At 43.9% G+C, this 21,407-nt stretch overlaps 2 protein-coding genes across 3 annotated transcripts in view; both read left to right on the top strand.

The window, feature by feature from the left end:
• LOC113158753 (signal-induced proliferation-associated 1-like protein 1) overlaps positions 1-16,641 on the top strand; it is a 32,643-nt gene extending 16,002 nt beyond the window's left edge. For both annotated transcript variants that reach the window (XM_026354918.1, XM_026354919.1), the window contains exons 3-21: positions 86-216; positions 1,325-1,513; positions 1,674-1,848; positions 2,784-2,887; positions 3,182-3,339; positions 6,146-6,725; positions 7,825-8,099; positions 8,196-8,453; positions 8,550-8,693; positions 8,784-8,938; positions 9,035-9,117; positions 10,461-10,879; positions 11,747-11,968; positions 12,581-12,743; positions 13,210-13,411; positions 13,714-13,863; positions 14,052-14,169; positions 14,454-14,532; positions 14,755-16,641. In XM_026354918.1, the coding sequence (XP_026210703.1) occupies positions 86-216; positions 1,325-1,513; positions 1,674-1,848; positions 2,784-2,887; positions 3,182-3,339; positions 6,146-6,725; positions 7,825-8,099; positions 8,196-8,453; positions 8,550-8,693; positions 8,784-8,938; positions 9,035-9,117; positions 10,461-10,879; positions 11,747-11,968; positions 12,581-12,743; positions 13,210-13,411; positions 13,714-13,863; positions 14,052-14,169; positions 14,454-14,532; positions 14,755-14,898 (3,749 nt within the window). In that variant the 3' untranslated portion in view covers positions 14,899-16,641. The remainder of the gene's footprint in view (positions 1-85; positions 217-1,324; positions 1,514-1,673; positions 1,849-2,783; positions 2,888-3,181; positions 3,340-6,145; positions 6,726-7,824; positions 8,100-8,195; positions 8,454-8,549; positions 8,694-8,783; positions 8,939-9,034; positions 9,118-10,460; positions 10,880-11,746; positions 11,969-12,580; positions 12,744-13,209; positions 13,412-13,713; positions 13,864-14,051; positions 14,170-14,453; positions 14,533-14,754) is intronic.
• Positions 16,642-18,736: 2,095 nt separating this feature from the next.
• Positions 18,737-21,407, top strand: part of LOC113159027 (regulator of G-protein signaling 6-like) — a 30,431-nt gene continuing 27,760 nt past the window's right edge. The window contains exons 1-2 of the mRNA XM_026355494.1: positions 18,737-18,990; positions 20,530-20,625. Of these exons, the coding sequence (XP_026211279.1) occupies positions 20,542-20,625 (84 nt within the window). The 5' untranslated portion in view covers positions 18,737-18,990; positions 20,530-20,541. The remainder of the gene's footprint in view (positions 18,991-20,529; positions 20,626-21,407) is intronic.

Here is a 21,407-nt window from a genome sequence, read left to right as displayed (position 1 = left end):
TGATTGTTATGTTAAATGTTATGTTGAATATCCCCAACAGATAATTTTAAGTGTATCTGTGTCTCTCCCACGTCCTCTATCTCAGAGCACTGGAACTACTTTGGTATAGATGAGGCGCTTGGACCAGTGGCAGTGAGCTTGCGAAGGGAGAAACTGGAGGATGACAAGGAGCATGGCCAGCAGTATAACTACCGCCTCATCTTCAGAACCAGTGAGGTCAGCCATTTTTTCCTATCTTGCCCGCACCCCTGTCTGAATCTCAGCACCATGACAAATCAGACTACTTATGCCCACAGTGTTTAAAGATGCAACCTAGTATTCATTTTGCACTCATAAATTGGGGAATGAGTGGGAATTTGTTTTGGTGCTGTGAGAGAAGTGTTGCTATTTATTGTTTTTTTTGTAGATATTTTATTTATCTTTATAGAAGGTCTGTATTGCTCAGTTACTACTATGCCTGCTCCACACTGGGAAGGTAATACTAGCCCCAGCCCTTGTTTCTTATTATGCAATCCACCCTTTGGCTGTTCAACTGTCTCCCAATATCAGCAGTGTCTGGAGACATTTCAGGAAGTGCACTCATCTTCTAGCCTCCAAGGCCTGTCAGAGTCCAACAAACTCAAACCACTGTGAGCTTTACTTCTCAGTTTCAGTAAAAATAGACGATTTGGTTGCAGTGTTGGATTCCAGTCCTCCGTGTTTGGCTTGGAATTCTAGCTTTAAATTTTGGGTTCTGGGATTTATAATGTAGATATGCATTCCCAGACGGAGGATGAAGGCATGTGCCCGAGGTAGTTTGTTGTGGACTGAAGCGGAACAGGTGCATGTGATTAAACCCCCACACTCCAGACTGAAATACCTCAGGACCCCCACCCACTACCTACCTTGTGAACACAGGGAACATAGGTCTATTGTAAACACAGGCCGAGCACAGCCTCAAGCTTGCACGAGAGAAAGTCTCTGTTTGTTCCAGCTACTTATGATAGCCGAGTGATTGGGTTCACTCCCCGAGCCCAGCACAATGCAGACTGTGTACACAGAATGCTTGGACAAGCCTCCCACCTCTTCTTCCTCTGTTCCACTTTCTATTTATCCAAGGCCTTGAGTCATAATTGCCTTGTTGTTATATGCCAACTTCTTTAAGGGTAGAATAAGCCACAACCACAGCAGCTTGTGCTGTTTTTTATTGTTGTTTTTTTTTTGTCTAGACAGACATGTTTTTTCCATCAGTGTGTTTCATATCTGAGAGAACACCAGGGATGTCTTAGGTCCATTTCTTGTCTTCTCACACTTCTCCTCTTCTTCATCATCTTCTTCCATTTAGCTAACAACTCTTCGAGGTTCTATCCTGGAGGATGCAGTGCCTTCCACCTCTAAGCATGGAACCACCCGAGGACTGCCTGTCAAAGAGGTGCTGGAGTACCTTCTCCCCGAGCTGGATCTATCCTGCCTCAGACTGGCCCTCAACACCACCAAAGTCACTGAGCAGCTTATGAAACTGGATGAACAAGGGGTAGGAGGCATTCATTTAGAGAATCAGAAGCTTTTTTTTGGTTGTGTTTACTTGTATACATTCTTTTTTTCCCCATTTGTTTCTTGCAAGTTTCTATTTAGTCCTCTGTCCTGACATGAACTCTTAAAGAAATCTTATCTGTGTGTTTCATGCTCCCCAGTTGAGCTTTCAGGTGAAGGTCGGGGTGATGTACTGCCGAGCAGGCCAGAGTACTGAGGAGGAGATGTACAACAACGAGACGGCCGGTCCTGCCTTGGAAGAGTTTTTACAACTGCTGGGGGAGAAGGTTCGCCTCAAGGGCTTCACCAAATACAGAGCCCAGCTGGACACCAAAAGTAATAACGCCCAAGCACACCTACAGACACACACAAACACATACACATAGTTTGTGTTTTTTTTTTTTTTCCATACGGGAACCAGGTTATGGCTCGTCTTTAATGCAACCATATACACTGCTCAAAAAAAATAAAGAGATCACTAAAGTAACACAACCTTGATCCTTGAAACAAGTTAAAATGAGGCTCAGTAGTGTGTGTGGCCTCCACGTGCCTGTATGACCTCCCTACAACTCCTGGGCATGCTCCTGATGAGGTGGTGGATGGTCTCCTGAGGGATCTCCTCCCAGACCTGGACTAAAGCATCTGCCAACTCCTGGATAGTCTGTGGTACAACGTGACGTTGGTGGATGGAGCGAGACATGATGTCCCAGATGTGCTTAATTGGATTCAGGTCTGGGAAATGGGCGGGCCAGTCCATAGCATCAATGCCTTCGTCTTGCAGGAACTGCTGACACACTCCAGCCACATGAGGTCTAGCATTGTCTTGCATTAGGAGGAACCTAAGGCCAACCGCACTGGCATATGGTCTCACAAGGGGTCTGAGGGGTTTGATTACACAGAAGTGTGATTGACTTGGAGTTACATTGTGTTGTTTAAGTGTTCCCTTTATTTTTTTGAGCAGTGTATTATATTGTTCATAGTCCTGATCTCAGTTAGCTTCACTACAGCAATTTAAGTTTTAGCGATGAAAGAAAGGGTTTTAACTCTTCCAGGTCCTGGTTAGTGTTTTGGTGAGTTTTAGGTTTCTTTATTTAGGACTGTACTTTTCTTTTTTGGTCATATCCATTTTGCCATTGATCAACAGTTAACTATTGTCTAGATGATGAACCTTCATTCTGTAGTGCACAGGCACTGAGCACAGTAAAAATACACTTATGTAAAGCAATAATTGTGCCACAGGTGTCAACACTGTATTGTTATTTTTCCTGCAGCGGATTCTACAGGCACTCACTCTCTGTACACTACATACAAGGACTATGAGATCATGTTCCATGTGTCAACTCTGCTGCCTTACACGCCCAACAACAAACAACAGGTAACAGTGGAGAGCTCAGCCTTTTGTGGTTTGCCATTAGTTGTGTAATAGGAAATGGGAGAACTCCTTTGTTTGGAAACAGATGTAAGACCTTAAATTAATGGTATATCCTCTACAGGAATGCATGATTTGACTTGTGGCTCAGCTGTCTGACTTGATTCCCATCCAACTTTCATTCTGAAAAAATGTTCATTGTTTTTCAAGTGTTGACATTAAACTGCTTTGTATGACTTTACTTTTAGATTTCAGCCCAATACTCATCTAATTAAGACTTTGCTGTTTTTCACTGCCTAGTTGCTGAGGAAGCGCCACATAGGTAACGACATAGTGACTATCGTGTTCCAGGAGCCCGGCGCTCACCCCTTTACCCCTAAGGCAATTCGCTCTCACTTTCAACATGTCTTCATCATTGTTCGGGTGCACAACCCCTGCTCTGACAACACATGCTACAGGTAGGTATTTGTCTTTGAACGAGCTGTCTTTAAACTCTCTCTCATATTCAGAAGATGTATTTTAGTCTGAAACTGTGAGCCTCTCACTAACATTGAAGTTAGCCCATCAGCTATGAATATACTGTGTATGCCCATATCCAGAGAATTGGGAAAAAAAAAAAAACCTAATTACAGCTTTAAGTAGGCCAGACTAACTTAACTTCCCATCTCAGTGCAGAATTGGACCTTTTTGGTAGAATCCTTAAAAGCTCTACGTCACCTTTAGTGCTACCAGCGGTGTTTTTATACCAGTAGCTACAGGAGCATTAAGACAAAAGCACTGACTTGAAGGCTTGGGTCAAACATAAAAGCCTGCTGCGTGACCACTGTCCCGTCTTCCTGGGCTGTGTGTGATTGTTTCAACTGTATGTCTACACGAGTATAAATCTGTGTGTTCATAGGCAAAAGGAGGAGATTGGTTGTACAGTTGCTGTCAAACTGAGGGGAGTTCTCCTCACCTTCTCCTCCACTGGTTGATTCTTGGCCTCGTGATGATCAGACTGCAGCTCTGTGGCCTTCACACTTCTGCACACACACTTTCTGTGCTCTGCACACACAGATATTATGCACACATAGATGCTCCCTTTCACTCTCGTTCTCCCGTTTCTCGTTTTACCTCCTTCTCATGCTCACTTGCTCACACACACTTGCACTTCCCTTGCACGCTAATTCACTCAAAGGCTCACTCTTCACACACTCTTATAGTATAGCCCCCACCACCCACCCTCTTCTCCTCCCTACTGCTTCTCTCCCTGCCACTTTGCCTTTGGGCAGAGCTAGAGTGGTCTGAAGGAGTTAGCGCCATGCGCACAAAGTGCTCTCTTCAACTGGACATGCATGTGAGCAGGGAGGGGATTGTTCCAAGCAGAGTCCCTTGGAGCTCACATAGTCTACCTCGGGAATGAACAAGTCAGACCAGCCTTCTGTATCTCTGCTCACACCCACGTGAATTTTGGGCTAACTTATTTTGAGTCTGCCTTTTTTTTTTCTGACCAACTCTTCCATTCTATCGACTGCTGGACCCCTGCTTTCAGTTTACCTTTTGCCTAAAGGGGGCATTGTTTGGTTTCAACTCTGGAAAAAGAGAAATGAAAATGCTGGTTCTCCTGATTTGCCTTATGGATGAAATGGAGAGGCACAAGACAGAATCCTCGTGGATAACTTTGCTACGCTAATCACATATTCCTGGCCTTTGGCTTCTCCTCCTATTCTGTTAAATTCCGTTACTCCTGGCTGTTCTCTGGATGCCTGTCCTCGGTTTGATGGTTTTGACAAAATCTTTGATACAGACAAGAGAACACAGACCGCAGGAATTTGCTACACGTCAGTAGGTGGATCTTCAATGTCAGATTGTAGATATGAAACAGAACTTAGTTAGCACTGACTCGGCAGATAATTTTATCATTCTGCATTGATTGCAATAAAGATTGGAGATATTTTGCAGAGCATGGTTGGTATTCTGTGAATCCTTGAGGTAAGCTAGAGTTGTTTGTGTTGATTTTGGTATGTTCTGTATGTTGTGGTGCATGTTTGATGGATTACTTTGACATTGTCAGTTTTCAGCTGATCACTAGTCATACGCTTGTGAAATAAACACACATCTCACACATGTCCACACATACTAGCTTAGAAATTATTTTCCTCAAAGAGTCAATTGGTTGTTTTGATTTTTGTCAGCATTTCACATGGCTTTGTCTCAGTATCTTTTGAAAGATTATGTCTTACTTCTCTAATCTCTGTTATTAAAGTATATGTTATGATTTGTTGAGTCATCCACTTATTAATAGCCTGTTGTTGCCTGCTGCAGAGATGTGGATAATGCTTAGGTCATATTGAGCCAGGCCGCAGCATTAAAGGAGTAAGTGGCCCAGGGCCAGCAGGGTGCTAATCTGCTGCTTTCAACAACTGCCTCAAAGTCACACGGGGCCAGCAAGGCAGATTGCATAACGAGATCTTTGTTTAGGCAATGTAGGCCGGCCGTTTGTGATTGCTAGCTCTATCCATGGCACTACTTCTCCATACCACAATGTAGCAGGAAGTGGTGGGGTGTCAGCACTGTGAACTGGTTTGTCAACTATGAGTGGATGTATAGTATTTATATGCTGAGTATAGTCATGCATGACTTAACTTAACTTCTACTGGGAATTGCTGCGTTATATGTTTAATGGACTGAATGGAGACTTGTCAGGATTGCTTATCCAAGATCGTGTCTTGGTTTTCACATACCCATGGGCTTTTACAATGGGCTACTAACTGTACTTAAGCTCCTGCATGCCTCATATAACCCCATACAGTAAACATACCACCAACTGCATCAATCCAAATGCCGCCTCACACATGGTAAAATAATCCCAATATGTTATGCAGAATTTTTAACACCCTCCTTTATACTCACACATGAAACAGGTCAAAGGCAACAGTACCGCTGGGGAAACTATGTAAAGATTTTTCCAAGGCTTATTTTTTTTACCAGTCCATGTGCTGTTCATCCTTGCAGCATAACCTTTTCCCTACATGTACGGCAGTAATGGAAATTTATAATGTTTTAGTTTTTATCTGCACCAGCTCATTTTGTTACATGCTATTTATGTTTTATGGGGATTTAATTTCAAACCTTTAAATACATAAATCAAAATAAATTTTATCAAAATAAATAAAATCAAACAAAACAAGATTGTATTTTTTTTTTTTTTACTGCTTTGCTGCAATAACCTAAAAAGTATTAGATATAAATATTATAACCTCTCATTCTCATCTCCCTCTGCAGTGTGGCTGTTACCTGTTCCCAGGACGTTCCCTCCTTTGGCCCCCCAATCCCCAAGGGTGTGACCTTCCCCAAATCCACTGTCTTCAGGGACTTTCTGTTGGCCAAAGTCATCAACGCTGAGAACGCAGCCCACAAGTCAGAAAAGTTTGGTGCCATGGCAACACGTACACGACAAGAGTACCTGAGGGATTTAGCAGAACGTCATGTGACCAGTACTCCTGTAGAACCTGCAGGGAAATTCCCTTTCATCTCTCTGGCACACAAGCGACGGGAGAAGGTGCGACCGTACAGCGGGGCAGAACTTAGGAGTATGGGAGCAGTGACCTGGCAGGTGCATGCTGAGGATCAAGTAGCCGGTGCTGAACGCGAGTGCCTATTGGCTATTTCAAATGACTTTATCATCCTACTGGATCAAGAGGCCAACGTGGTTGTGTTTAACTGTGCCACACGGGATGTGATTGGGTGGTCCACAGGGAGCCCCGCCTCCATGAAGATCTACTATGAGCGTGGCGAGAGCGTGTCACTGCGCTCCATCAATAACAACACAGAAGACTTTGGAGAGGTCGTGAAAAGGCTGGAGGTCAGTGGGACACCACTACTGTCTATGATAGCACATCTTATTAATACCCAGCAACTGCTGTAATTGAGGTCACACTAAGCCAAACACTGGTCTCTGACAAGCAGCTTGTAATGTACACACTCATTAGTCCTTTTAAGTTCTAGACTACCATTATCGTAATATTGTTTTATTGTTGTATTTATATTTTAAGTAGTAGCTAGAAACTGGAAACCATATTCAGTACGCTTCACAATAACTAACACAGTAAAATAAACATATGCTTTGGCATGCAGATATGAGTACAAAGGTCAAGACCTTTGAAGTGTCTCATTAGTCACTGAACAGGTACGTGCTGTGCTGGAGGCAAAAGGTGCTTTGTGAAGTTTTTTTATTGCTATCAGTGACTTCCAGCCCCATCTATGAAGACATGCCCTCTGTCCACTTCCCCGGTAACAGTAGTATGAAGAAATAAGTATTGTTGATGTTATTATAGCAACATAAGGGCGTAGCCTAAAATTATACAGTCACCAAAAAGCCACAGCTGTAGTGTTGACTCTATGATTAGAAGTAATTCTAAGCATAATACATAGTCATTTGGTGATATGATATCATTACCAAGGTTTCCAACGTGGTGTAGCTAATGCAGGATTTTTGGTGGAGCATTGAAATCATTCCTCTGAAAGAGCAGTTTCAGTAAACAAAGTAAAAAATTACTGTTGCCCTTCTTTGCGAGACAGGAATGTTTTTTTCACCGACTTTGTTGTGGGCATCATGACATGCATCATAACTGAAGCAACCAAAGCATAGCTCCTGTTGTGATTCCCTTCTGGGCTGTACAAACCACTATTTACTTTTCGGTTATCTTGCTACAGGTAGGGGAATGGCTAGACAGGGTGTTGGCCATCAAGGAGTTTACAGAAAAATGTAAATGTAAATTGTTGTATATGTGGTATGTAATTGAAACATGTGCCTCAGCTTGTGCGAGATATGTTTTAGTAGCATATCAGATGTATCTTAAAACCTTTGATTATCATGAAGATAGGATATTATGTTTCTGTGCATTTCTTTCATTCTTTTTCTGATTGGCATCGTCCACTCCTTCACTTTGTCTGTTCTGTAGCTGTTGACCAAAGGTAGTCAGACCACAGAGATGACTCTGCGTCGTAATGCCCTTGGCCAGCTGGGTTTTCATGTCAACTTTGAGGGCATTGTAGCAGAGGTGGAGCCCTACGGTTATGCCTGGCAGGCTGGACTCAGGCAGGGCAGCCGATTGGTGGAGATATGCAAGGTTGCAGTGGCCTCACTGTCCCATGAGCAGATGATTGACCTGCTCCGAACCTCCGTCACTGTGAAAGTGGTCATCATTCCTCCACACGAAGACTCCACACCACGCAGGTAGTGTTGATATAGATGATGTTTAAGTGGAAGAGAAATAATCTAGTTGTCTGTAGCTTTTTGAGGCTGTGACTGTAATCACTTATATGTCCACAGAGGCTGCTCGGAAATCTACCACATGCCACTAGTTGACTACAAGAACCACAAGGAGGGCATGCCCTATGAGTTAAAGTTCCCCTTTCGCTCGACCAACAATAACACCAAGTGGCCACGCACCTCATCCAGCCCACAAACACGCACTGCTAGCACAGGGGGAACTCTGATCAAGGCCCCGCCTTCAGACTTCAGTGACCGGAACTCTGCTGCAATTCCCCGAAGTGTGTCCAGTGATGGTCGGCCGCTTAACCCGAAAAGGTCACAAAAAAACTATGAAAAAGATGCATTGAACTCTAAGCTGTCCTGATTTAGGATGTATTCTTTTTTAAATAACATCCATATGTCTCTACACAGATACTCCCCAGGCAGCGACAACTATGCTCTTGCCTGCTCCATTGTGATGGGTCGCACAATGCACAACACAAACTCCCCTGCTAGCCTCTCCTACACAGACACTACAAGCTCCAACCACTGGAGGCACAAGCCTACTCCTGATGGGTAGGTTTTCCTGCAACTGACAGTGAGATACATACAGTACAGTTCATTAAATTTTTGCTGGATCAGTGATCTTCTTAATGTCTCTTCTAGGTTTAATAACAACAACTGCCCATCCCCGTCATCTGTGCGGCACGGGGCAGGTGATACAGGCAATGGGATCAAAGCATGCTCTAGCAGTGGTGTTGGATGGTCTCGGCCTGGGGACAGTGATGCAGCAAGCAGACTGGGGGACAAAACCAATGCAGGTAAGAAGAACTTGAAACTTTAGTCTTGGTATTAGCAAAAGCTTCAAATAAAAGACTCTAACCATTTTCTGTTTCATATGTCTTTGCTTCCTACAGACACTGTAGCTTCTAAGGTGGTGATTCCTCGTTTGCAGCTGGCAGAGCAGGGCAGCCACATGTCTCCTATCAAAGGCACTAAGGTGAGCTGGCATCAACAGACACCATGTGTGGTATTTCCTTGCTTCTATTTTATGGCAGGTTACAGGTTGAGACAGGAGGCCCTGTGGTAGAAAAAAAAGGCTGCTGTTTAGCCCGTAATGATCATATTTTACACAGTGCATCCAGAAAGTAAGTAAGTAAATAACAACAACAAAAAAAAAACATGTACACAAGTGTTCACAGTCTTTGTCATGATACGCTCAAAATTGAGCTCTGGTTCATCCTGTTTCCACTGATCATCATTGAGATGTTTCTACAGTGTATTTGGAGTCCACCTTTGTGAAATTCAGTTGATTGAGCATGATTTGGAGAGGCATACACCTGCATTTCTTCCCACAGTTAACAGTGCATGTTAGAGCACAGACCAAGCCACGAAGTCCAAGGAATTGTTTGTAGATCTCCGAGACAGGATTGTATGACAAGGCAGAGATCTGGGAAAGGGTACAGAAAAAATTCTGCAGCATTAAAGGTCCCAATGAGTACAGTGCCATCATCCATAAAGGGCAGAGGTTTGGAATCACCAGGACTCCTAGAACAGGCCACCAGGCCAAACTGAGCGATCGAGAGAGGGCCTTAGTCAGGGAGGTGACCAAGAACCCGATGGTCACTCTAAAAGAACTCCAGTGTTTCTCTGTGGAGAGATAAGCATGTTCCAAAAGAACAACCACCTCTGCAGCACTGCACCAATCAGGCCTGTATGGTAGAGTGGCCAGACAGAAACCACTCCTCAAAACACATGACAGCCCACCTGTAGTTGCCAAAAGGCCCCTGAAGGACTCTCAGACCATGAGAAAAAAGATTCTCTGGTCTGATGAAACAAAGACTGAACTCTTTGGCCAATACTATCTCTAAAGAGTAGCATGGTGGTGGCAGCATTATGCTGTGGGGATGTTTGTCAGCGTCAGGAACTGAGAGACTAGTCAGGATCGAGGTGACAGTTCATCTTTCAACAGGACAACGACCATAAGCACAAATTGAACCACTAAACCTGGGGTTCATAGACGACTGCCACTACCAACTGAGCCAATATCACCCTTGCACACATTACTTGAGACTGTAATGTAACGTTAATGTAAAAGTATTGGGCAAAGGCTGTGAATACTTATGTACATGTGATTTTTTTCATGTGTTTTAAATTAATTTTGTCCATTTTGGAATAAGGCTGTAACATAACAAAATGTGAAAAAAGTTAAGCGTGTAATAATTTCTGAGCTACCAAACGTGTATGCCAGCCCGTACAACAGTCAGTAAAACATTTCTAACGGCTGCTTAAGTAGCACAAGCAATCATGTGTTTAAGTGATGCATTTAATTTCTGTCACCAGGCGGATGCTCCATATTCCTCCAGCCAGTCAAGCAGCAACACACTCTCTAGCAACGCCTCCAGCTCCACCCACAGCGATGATAAGTGGTACGAAGTCGGATCCCGTTCAGGAGTGCGCAGTGATTTAGAGCTCAACGGCTACCTTCAGGGCACCTCCAGTGACAGTGGGATTGATGCCTCCTCCTTCACTGCTACCCAAAGCAGCACTGCTTCCTCCACTGGTGCCTTCAGGGCCAAAGACAAAATCTCATGGCAGGAGGATACGGCAGGCCTCCAGGGTGCCACTGATACTTCACCTTCAACCCTGGACTCTCTTGTTGCCACTGGAGGCAATGAGATCCCAGCAAAGAGCCCGTCAGCATTTCCACTAGTTCCTGACGGTGGCTCCTACAGCCTGAGTGATACTGCCTCCCACTCCAGGTGTGCTGCTGTTTGTTAGAGTCAGCTGTGTAGGGAGCTAAGGAATATGCGCTCTTGCATCATTTTTACATTAAACAGACAATGCTTGATTGTAGTCTATATATATATTGTGCACTACAAAGGAAGAGAGGAAAAATAAAATAACCCTGTGTGGTTTTTGAATTTGTACATCTCTGCATTTCCAGGAATCCATGATAGAAAGGAAGTGCTTGAAGTTGCTAGAAATGCAGACTGTGCACTGAGTACTGTTCCCCCTCCACTAAATCCCACTTCCTTTGAGTCAACTAAAGCCTTCCTCCCTTCTTCTTCTTCACTCAGCCAGAAATAACTCCGCTCAACCACACCTGTACATTTTCAGCTTTGCTTGACAGTCTGAGCACACAGATGCGCACGCACACGCGCGCACACACACACACACACATAAAACCTGCTGTTTGAAAATTCAAGCTTTCATGTCAAACTATGGAGAAAAGTTTTTGAAGGTGCTAGAAAAGAAGTGCAAGGACGCCGTGTCCTTTTATTTTTTATTTTTTTATCAGTTGATCATATCTGCAGTATTATTAGGAGACGTAGTTATGAAATAGTTACTAATGGTTTTCCAGAGGATCTGACTGCTAATGCAAACATTTTTTACAGTTTGAAGAAGAAGAAGAGTGGCCATCTGGGGAATTCATTACAGTCAAAATAAAGATATTTATGCTTCATTAATCATTCTTTTGAACAAAGACCAGACCAAAGCCAAACAAACCCCTGACAGATCAATTAATGAGTCTGTACTGCTACTTTTAAAGCCACCTAATCCTCTTTATGTACTTTTTAATTGCATAGAAATCTGAGTCTGTCTCACCCCCCTCCCCTTTTTTCCAGCACACTGAGTTCTGGTCACTCAGGGAGCCTGATGGGTCAGGGCTGCAACCCCTTGTCACCACAGGAGGAGGCAGCAGCCGCCACCTCACCCACATCCCAAAATCCCCAGTCACCAGGGACCAAGAGTTTCTACCCTCGTCAAGGAGCAACTTCAAAGTACCTGATTGGATGGAAGAAACCTGGTGGAACCGTCAACTCTGTAGACTTTGGCAGCACTCGCAAGTAAGCTAGGAGGATAGGCGTTTTTATTAAACAGCTACTAAAACCGTGCATCATGCTGTGCTGCATGTTGCGACTGCATTATCATTCAGTGTAGAAATGTGTCCTGCTGAGTGTTCATGTGGAGGAGAATGGGGGAACGAACCACTTGGATTTTGTGTAATTTGTTCCAGTGCTCAGCTAAATGTGATGCTTTATTTAACCTGGTCAACACCGCCACCATGTGGAGAGGCTGTGTTATTGTGAATATGTTCTTAGTCACCAGGAAAGAACTTTGTGTTTAAGCTAAAGGGTGAACACATCATTTGTGGTTGATGGCAGTCTGTTGTCACACCATGCAGCTGCTCAGAAAAACCACAGTTTGTCCTGGGGAAGCAATAAAGTGGTTAAATGTCATGTGAAGGGCGCAGCAAGAGTTACAGTTAACTTACATTTCACAAATTTCCCCATGCTGCCTCAAATTTCAACTGGTAACCCCTAATCACAGACCTACTTTAAATTCCTAGGTACCACCTCCATTAAATTCACTTCATGGTTTTGTATTTAATGGGTGTTATTTGGGACATTTGGCTTTAAAAGGTATCTATCTGAGTTGAGTTCTGCTTTTACCTCCAGGCGGCACCAGAGTGATGGTCTGCTGGGTGGCCAACCACAGCTCAGGGCCAATCTCCGGGGCTCCCAGTCGCCCCAGCGGCACACTGCCAAGTCCAGTTTGGAAGAAGACTTGAAGAAGCTCATAACGCTTGACAGCCCTCCACCCACTACAGCTGAAGAGAAGGTACTGAGAAAGGAAGCTTCCTAACTTCTCAACCTAGAGTGAAGACAACTGGCTTCATCAGTCTCTCTGTCATGTGTCAAGAGCCTACTTGCATGTTTCAACCTAATAATAAAGAATTCATGTATAAAGTTTAGCGTAATGGATAAATGGTATGGACACACTGACATTTCTTTGGAGTAAACATTAAAACAAGTAAACAAGATTAACCATTTTTATCAATAATAAAATAAATATTTAAATAAATCCAGTTTATAATCTAATATTAAAAAGGGATTGTTGAAGCTGTAAATTATCCCAATTGTGGGTATTTGTGGCAAAAAATACTCAAAACTGCTGACATCGTACCATTTTTATTTTTTCAGTGTTTATGATAAAGGCAGTCTTCAGTGCCTGTAAATGCCTTTTGTGGTACCTCTCATTTTGTCTTACCTGCTGCTTCTTGTCTTGTTTTCCTGCCTATCTTAAGCCATTGTTTCCATGCCCACCGCCTAGTCGCCGCTCCCTCCAGAGAACACTGTCAGATGAGAGCATCTACAGCGGGCAGCGGGAGCCGTCGTCCACTGGGCAGCGCGACACACCCACTGACCTTCTGTTTAGCTGCTCTACAATTCCTCGCTCACCCAGCGCTCGCCATGGAGCAAGCCGTCGGGCATCGCACAAATCTCTGGGTGAACCATCAGTATTTATAGTTGAATAAAGAGAAGGGTGGACTTTGATCCAAATTGTCCTGTAAATCCTGTGTTTTTATATTTGCAGCACATAGTGAGTCTTCAGAATAATAATTGCAGTGTAAAAAAAACCAACATAAAAGAGTTATTAACTATAATTTAAATTCTAATTAAACATTGCTGCTACTTTCATAAATGTTCGTTAGTTCTATTAATTCTCTATACTTCATCATTGTTTTATCATGCAAGAGCAGATACAAAGTGCTTCCAGTGTGTTTTACTTAGTTGCTTCTCTTTCCCAGGAGACCTGTCAGCCCCAGAGAGCTCAGAGCTGGAGCAGGAGAGAAAGAGGCAACAGCTGCAGGAGCCTGTCCTCATGCCCCTGCCTGACAGTGGGGCAGATGGCCCACTGGACTGGGCCCACCTGGTAGATGCTGCTAAGGCCTTTGAGGGTAGGTACCCATGTCACGTCTTCAGTTCCTCATAGAAAATGATTTGAAGTGAAGGTTAATTGCTGTTCAGTGGAGGCAGGCACACCTGTCATCCTTGTTGTCACCAGAAGGTGGCACCGTTAGTCTGTTTGCATGTGCTGTTTCTCCTGGTCTAATAATAGTAACAGTTTTAACTATTTTTTATTCAGAGCAGAGGCTGGTCTTCCTAGCAGCCCAAGAGGAGAATTCCATGGCTGAGAGCGCAGCAGCCACCAGCCCCCAGCAGGCTGAGCCCCAGGCAGCCCCACTGAGACAACCCTCGCCTGGGTAAGAGGTCTCAGGTTTGACTGGGACCAGTCTTTATAATGTCAGTGAAATAAACTGGTGTCCAGTTCTGTGTCATGGGAAACACTGCAGATTTCAGAGCTAGCGCAGTAAAACACTGCAGCTGATATCCCTACTTAATGCTCCCTGGTTGACTGTATACCAGCCCCTAATTCACTGTAGTGTTTTTTGTATTATTTTTGTGACCTGCATAAACAGCACCACTTCTTTAACAGCTGCTGCCCAGTGTTTGTCCCAGCTAATGTCCTGGTTGTTTCTTTTCACAGAGAGACTCCAGCTTGCCTGATGGGGAAGGTCAGCAAGCTGGAATCAATGGTAAAAGTACTTCAGGAAGACCTGAAGAAGGTGAGTTATTGGTCAGTTACCATTGTGAGTTTCAATATAAAATGCTATGTTATGGTAAGTTTACATTACTGTGAATTTTAATGTATGAAAATATAAACTAGGTGCCTTAAAATATGACCTATATAAATATGTGTATAGATATTTTTTATGAATAAAATTCTCTTACAATAGGAGAATATGTGTAATATTCACATTCACAAACAATGTGTTGTTCACATTCAGGAGAAGGACGCTAAAGCGTCTCTGCAGGCTCAGATTGAGAGCCTCCGAGAAGACAACCAGCGTCTCCTGGAGGAGTCGTACAGCGCCTCGGCCAAGCTCAAGAAGTTCACAGAGTGGGTTTTCAACACCATTGATATGAACTGATGCATACAGCCACTGACTGCACTGCAGTAGGAGTCTGACCACTGCTCAAGCTGATCTGAAACTTTATTTTTCAGTATTGTACACACAACAGAAGTACTTATAAAAACTCACATGATCCGTTTTTTTTTTTTTCTTGGGCTTTTACAAACCATTGCCAACATGGATGTACATGCCATCCTCCTTCAGCCTTGTGGATCTGCGATAATCACCATAAAAGGCAAAGAATCACTACAAGAAAGAACAAATGAATACAGAAAAAAGGAGCAGTGATGTAATTGTGCGACAGTTCTGATCCGCATGCACTCCCTTCCTCAAGATTTCACAAATGATACGATGTGTTGTGTCCAGTTGAACGGATTGTTGGTATTCCTGCATGTCAGAGAGAGAAAGATGTTGAAACTAACCTAAAGGGATTTAAAGTTACTGTCCCAATTTAGCTCCCCGGCTGACCTATTTTTATTAAGTGAATCGATTTACAATTAAAAAGCTCTAAAGCTCTAGCAATAATTTTAAATCTGTGGTGTAAAATACTCCAATGTTCCCAATTCAGTGATAACACTGAAACGAAAGAAGCTATATGAAATCATGAGAGATGCCATCTACTACGAGGCATTGTGCTTATTGGCGGCAGGTAAACAGGCAGACAGACCATTTGAATAGCACATACTATAAACACTGTAAGGTCAAGCGCCTGTCTGTATTTCCTACGTAATAATGTTGTGCAAGTGAAACAAATGTTTAATTTCTAGAGGGTTAAAAGTAAGTAAAGCTTGTATAGGACTACTGGTCTAAATCTGATGAAAAGAAAGAATATATATTATAACTAAACAGAATGGGTGCCATAAATAGAGATGGAGATTGACAGTTCATTGTCACTTACTCAGATTATTGTAAATATATGATGTTAACATTTATTTTCTCACTTCCTCCCTTCATATGATACTGAATGTAAAGAGTATTTATGACAAAGACGACAGCCAAGACCAGAAAACGGGCCGTGTGCAGTTTGAGAGATCTGCATGTGCTTATAATGGTCGGTCACATATATGAAAGAATATATATATCCTTCAAATTGATTTTATTTTTTATTTTTTGCTAGTCCATATAGTTTATTTAAAGCCCAGGATTGAGATTGATTGACAGTGCCACCTAGTGTTGACAACATGTAAAGCGCTACATGGAATTGACCCCTCGCCATCCATAGCATGAATAAAGGCCTCAATCTGACCCTTAACCTTTAAACCCAATAAATTAAATTGGTACTGTTCAAAATATGATTACATAGTAAGATATTGTGTAAATCCTGAAATTTCAGCCACAGATTTCTGTAGTATGTAAATCTGCGTGTAAGCCCAACCTGAATTCGGTATGTAATGACTTGCAAAGACCTAAGTTAAGCCTCACACTGTAAGTGTTTCCTTTTGTACTCGGCTACTGTGCAACTGTATATAAGGAGAATTTGATATCCACCAGAATTTGCACCTTCATTCTTATTTTTCAAGATTATTTTTGATGTATTTCTGCTTTACTGGCTAGGATGTAGTGAAGAGTGAAATGAGCAATATCAAAGGTGAATATAAGACAGGACAAAGACTGTGACCCAGAGTCCCAGGGCCCTAGCACAGCAGATTGCCCTGCACTTTCTTTCTTAACATGTGTGACAGCATGTGATTCTGTTTCCATTGAGCTGTGATGTGTAAAAAAAAATGTTTATATCTATTAAAGATATTTTGTTGAATTATACTTTGTCTTGCAAAATGGTCTTTTGACGTCATGCAACAACACACAACATAATGTAGACGCATCACAGAGCTGGAAGGTAACCCGCTTGGACCATCTCAGGTGAAATTACTGTAAATCCTGTAAATGGATACCTGTCAGGGGCCTGGCAGGAGGGTGTTGGCTGCTGTGCTGTGATTAACATTGAGCTGTTGTTTTTCCATTTAGGCATGATTACATGAGGCCATTTCTCTAACAGACACAAGCCAGGATGGGACAGAGTCTGGATCCAAGAAATGAGCCTACAACATGTTACTCAAAGCTATTTTTGTATATTTGCAGTATTGAATTGCATTAAAACTGGAACTGGAACTGCATGGGTGAAAGTGACATTGTCATATCTAAAAACATTATGAAAAGACTGACAAGTTCTTCTCTCAACAGAGATATGGACGCGTGATAGCTGTTTCAAGACATACATATCTGTGAAGTGAGTCTCTGCTGCATCGCCACATGTTAAAATGCGGCATCGTGCGTAGCACAACACCCCCCTTCAGTCACCTGCCATCTGTGCGGTCAGTAGTGATGCTCTCTGGCAATGGTGTGGCCATGAACAGGCTGTTCAATAATTTAGCATTACTGCAGATTATAGCAGGACTGGCTCCCCTAAACCAGATTAGAGAAGTCCCTTCCTGTCTGTCTGTCTTTCTGTCATGTCACCTTGTTAATGATGGCACACCTTAAAGCCAGAGCAGCTCACCGGACAGGAATGTATGTTAATCGCTGGTCACTGGGTCCTTGTGGGTCAGGTGTGCTTTGGTCTAATCAGGGGGGGGGTGGATCATGTCATATGACTAAGATAAGGATCTTCATATTGGAGAAGTGTGTGGAGTGAGCACCATGGGCCATGTGTACAACCTCAGTTTCCCTTGGTTACCACATTTACTGAGAACAGCACTTTCTATTTGTTCAATTTTGCCCGAAGTAACGTACTGAACAAATTGTTTTTGTAATAATGAGAAATTGGGCTTTTTCATCTGTTGCCATGCAAGGTCTGTTCTGTCAGCGAAGCACCTCAGATATTTTCAAAAGCAAAGAACGGTGCTTTGCAGAGCCAGGACCTCTGCTTAGATAACGACACGTTGCTGAAAGAGAGAGACGAGCAGTGAGGTTGGGAAAGATGGTTCCTTTGATAACTGGTGAACTGGTTCCGTCAGCGCAAACATCTGTACGCCTGTGTGTGTGTGTGTGTGTGTGTGTGTGTGTGTGTGTGTGTGTGTGTGTGTGTGTTCACTCTGCATGCATGCATTCACAAATTGGCCATGCCATGCATTTATGGAGCATCTTCCCTTCGGGGGCTTTTTGGGGGGGGGGGGGGCGAAGAGAAAGGAAGGAGGGGAATGCAGACACGCAAGAGAAATAGCTGCACGAACACGCGAGTGCACGTTTGCCACAGTGAAGCGGAAAAATGGAATTTGGATGTAGTGTAAAAAGATCCAGGCCCCAGAATTACAAACAGCTGTGAAAATGTGTCTGTAGCTCTAAGAAAACAGGGAACAAACTGACTCTCACTCACTGACTGTGCAGAATGGAAGAGCATCATCTCTGAGGCTGCGTACCTCGGGGAGTGTGACATACATATTTACAGCCTGCATCTGTGGGTGCTCAGTAACAATAACTTGTTTTATATTAGCATTGAAATATCCTCCTAATGAAACATTGCTTATTTTCAGCATCAGTGGGCGCTGCTGCTGCTGCTGCTGTGTGCATGTCTCTGTCCTCCTCTCTCTCTCTCTCTCTCTCTCCCTCCGTCTACCTCTCACACACTCACACACTCTTACACCTGTTCTCTGTCCGTCTTTCTCCTTCCTGTTTTTTCCTCTAATTCCTTCACCCCCCCCTCCCATCTTCCCGTTTCAACTTGATCTGTCTCTCTCTATTGTACAGCATCTCCCTCCCTCCCTCCCTCACACTCTCTCTCTCTCTCTCTCTCTCTCTCTCACACACACACACACACACACACACACGTTCACTCTTTTTGCTCTCGCTCAGACTCGAGCACATGCAGACAGAGGGAGAAGGGAGATGAATGAGGCGCACACGTGAGGATATACTGAACTGCCGGGGCAAGGCAGGGCTGGTGAAGAGAGAAGAAGAGGAGGAGGAGGAATAGAGGAATACTGCAGTGACCAGCCAGCTTCTCTCTCTCTCTCTCTCTCTCTCTTCCTTTCACTGCTTCACTGCTTTATCCCCCTGTCTTCATCCCCTTCTCTCTTCTTCTGCCAATTATACCATGAACCTGACTACTGCTTGTTGCTAAGGGGGGAGCCGGCCGGCAGAGTAGAGTGGACCAGTCATTATTTTGTTTCTAAGGTAATGAAAGCTTCAGTAATGGCAACTATCAGGTGTCACAGATGTTGCATTGCACTATGTTGCTCGCCTGCTGAGTGTGAACGAGGATTTGGGACTCACCATCCTGTGTGTGTGTGTGTGTGGAGCATGGCTTGTTTTGCCTGTGTTTGTGTGTGAACTCCTGTGGGCTTGTTTCTTTGACTCGTTGCAGGAGGTGTTTTACTTTGTCTCATAATCAACCGCTGTTTGCTTTGTGTTTGGATTTGAGGCAGTGCACGGACTGTACATGTGGGTACAGCACAAGTATTCTGTTAACATCTCGGATGGGCCCTCTGTGGCGTTACATGCTCGAGCAGCTCCAACGGGAGCAGTTTTAAATCTGGAATTGTAGCTTCCTGTACACAGGGGACCCACTGGCATGCTATTGTTTTCTTTAAGCAGATGCTACACAATCCATACTGCCTGCCTTTCTATATGGACCCGGAGGCGGGCGCAGCGATTAGCTGTCTGATGTGCTCGCAGTCTAAAAAGAGCCCGAAACTGGGAGTGCTGCACTCCTCACTTCTGGTGGCAATAACAAACAGTGAGGCGAGAGCAGGTGATTACTTATTCACTCATGCGTGTCGCCATGCTCTGTGGTGTCACAGATTAAAGTGGTGGCAAAGCCACCTCGCATGTCTGCCGCCGTGCAAGCTGGTGGCATGCACAATTTGAACTTCTCATCACCCTAGCGATTATCTGCAGTTCTTCAAACTTGTAACATTGTTGTACAGCTAGAATCACATCATTTAGCTGCTTCAAATCGCTCTCCGGCGACTGGAGCTTGGCAAGACGCAGTGTTACTAATCAGCAAATGTATCGAGATTTCATATTGTGCGCGCTCACGTTTGCCTGTGGAGGAAAAAGGCTGGGTGTATCCTCTATTTTTCTCTTCTGAATAGCTCATCCCCCGTTTTTAGCTCTCAGAGGGATTTTTCCTAGCAGCATCATCCCCTCACACTTTCTATTGTAAGAACTAGAAACTGTTAATGTGCTGATGTCTGTAATCCACCCTCTCACCCCTCTCTTCCTTCTACGTGATTAAAGGACCAACATATGGTTTAACCCATTTAATACACACGGGAGCCTAAATGGCAAAGGGCAAATGGGGCTACAGGGGCTCATTGAATGCCATTTGTCAGCACAGGTAATGGAAATCCTTAGTTAAGCAAAATTTATTCTCCTGAGGAATGAGGGAGGGAGCGGGGAAACAGCGTAGAGAAAGTGATCGAGACTGTGTGAAGTAAATAAATCCCTTAACAGCAGCTCTCACATATATAGATCACATATAGCATGCTGGGCTGTGCTGAAACTACAGTACTGTATTGGATGTGCATCATTTGACTTTTTACTTTAGCTGATGTTCATTTGACACCTTTCTGAGACAGCAGCACACATCGTGGCTTCCAATGGGAAAGCAGAAATGCTGGCTGATGTCTATCAACTCATCATGTTATGTTCTTCCAGCTTCCAGTGAATAATAGCCGCTGTGTTCATGTAGTGCATCTGTTTCTTTGACAGGACTGAGTGAAAATGGCAGAGGGCTCCAGAGACCAGGGAGGCGTGGGCACTGCTGATCCAGAGGACGACTCCCCAAATATGATTGTCTACAGAAAGGCAAGGCTGGATCTATGTGTGTGCTACAATATCTGAGCAGTGTGTTGGGAGAAACATTCACTGAGAGGCAATGACCCGTGGACAGGCTCCTGACAGCCCACTGGTCCATATCAATGTGCGTCTACCACACACTGGTTTCTCTGTCAAAGGTGTCAGGAGCCTCTGTTTCAACCATCTTGAAACAAGCTCAACTCTGTCTCTCTCAGGCCTTCCCTTCAGGACCCTATCTCTGTATCCATCACTAGCCTGGCAAACTTCAGCCCTCCAATGTTTTAATAAGCTCTCAATCCCATCAGCGAGCGCCCGGGCAGTGAGAGGTGCTTTCAGTGTCAAGGGTAATTACCTCAACCCCATGGCACCTCAGTTTCAATAGCTGCTGTTTTATTGGAGAGGGTGAGCAGTATTGGTGGCTAATTACGTGGATGTTCAGCCGGGAGGAAGTGGCTGATTCTCCAGGGCTACGATATGGGAACGACCACGGTGTAACAACCCACTCCGAAAAACAAAAAGAAGCTTTTTTTAAACAGATTAAATCGTGGGATCCACAGCCGCTGTCGAGCCTGCTGTCTTGATTACAGTAAAAACTGAGCTGCTGTTGACGGATCCTGTTCCGCTGTCCCAAAACTGTCCTTTCATTCCCCTCCTAATGAGTGTCTGCTCATATCATGAGGTAAACAGATTAGTGGAGCTATGGGTTGGTAAGAGTTCCTTACTACATGTCACTGTAGAGTTAAGGGCTGGGTGTCACATGAAGAATTTCTTGTCAATTCTCATTTTATTTC

Source organism: Anabas testudineus, chromosome 12 (genome assembly GCF_900324465.2).
Source record: "Anabas testudineus chromosome 12, fAnaTes1.2, whole genome shotgun sequence".
NCBI classification, from domain to species: domain Eukaryota; kingdom Metazoa; phylum Chordata; class Actinopteri; order Anabantiformes; family Anabantidae; genus Anabas; species Anabas testudineus.
The sequence above is the reverse complement of the archived record's forward strand: the minus strand, read 5'-3'. Positions and strand labels throughout refer to the sequence as shown.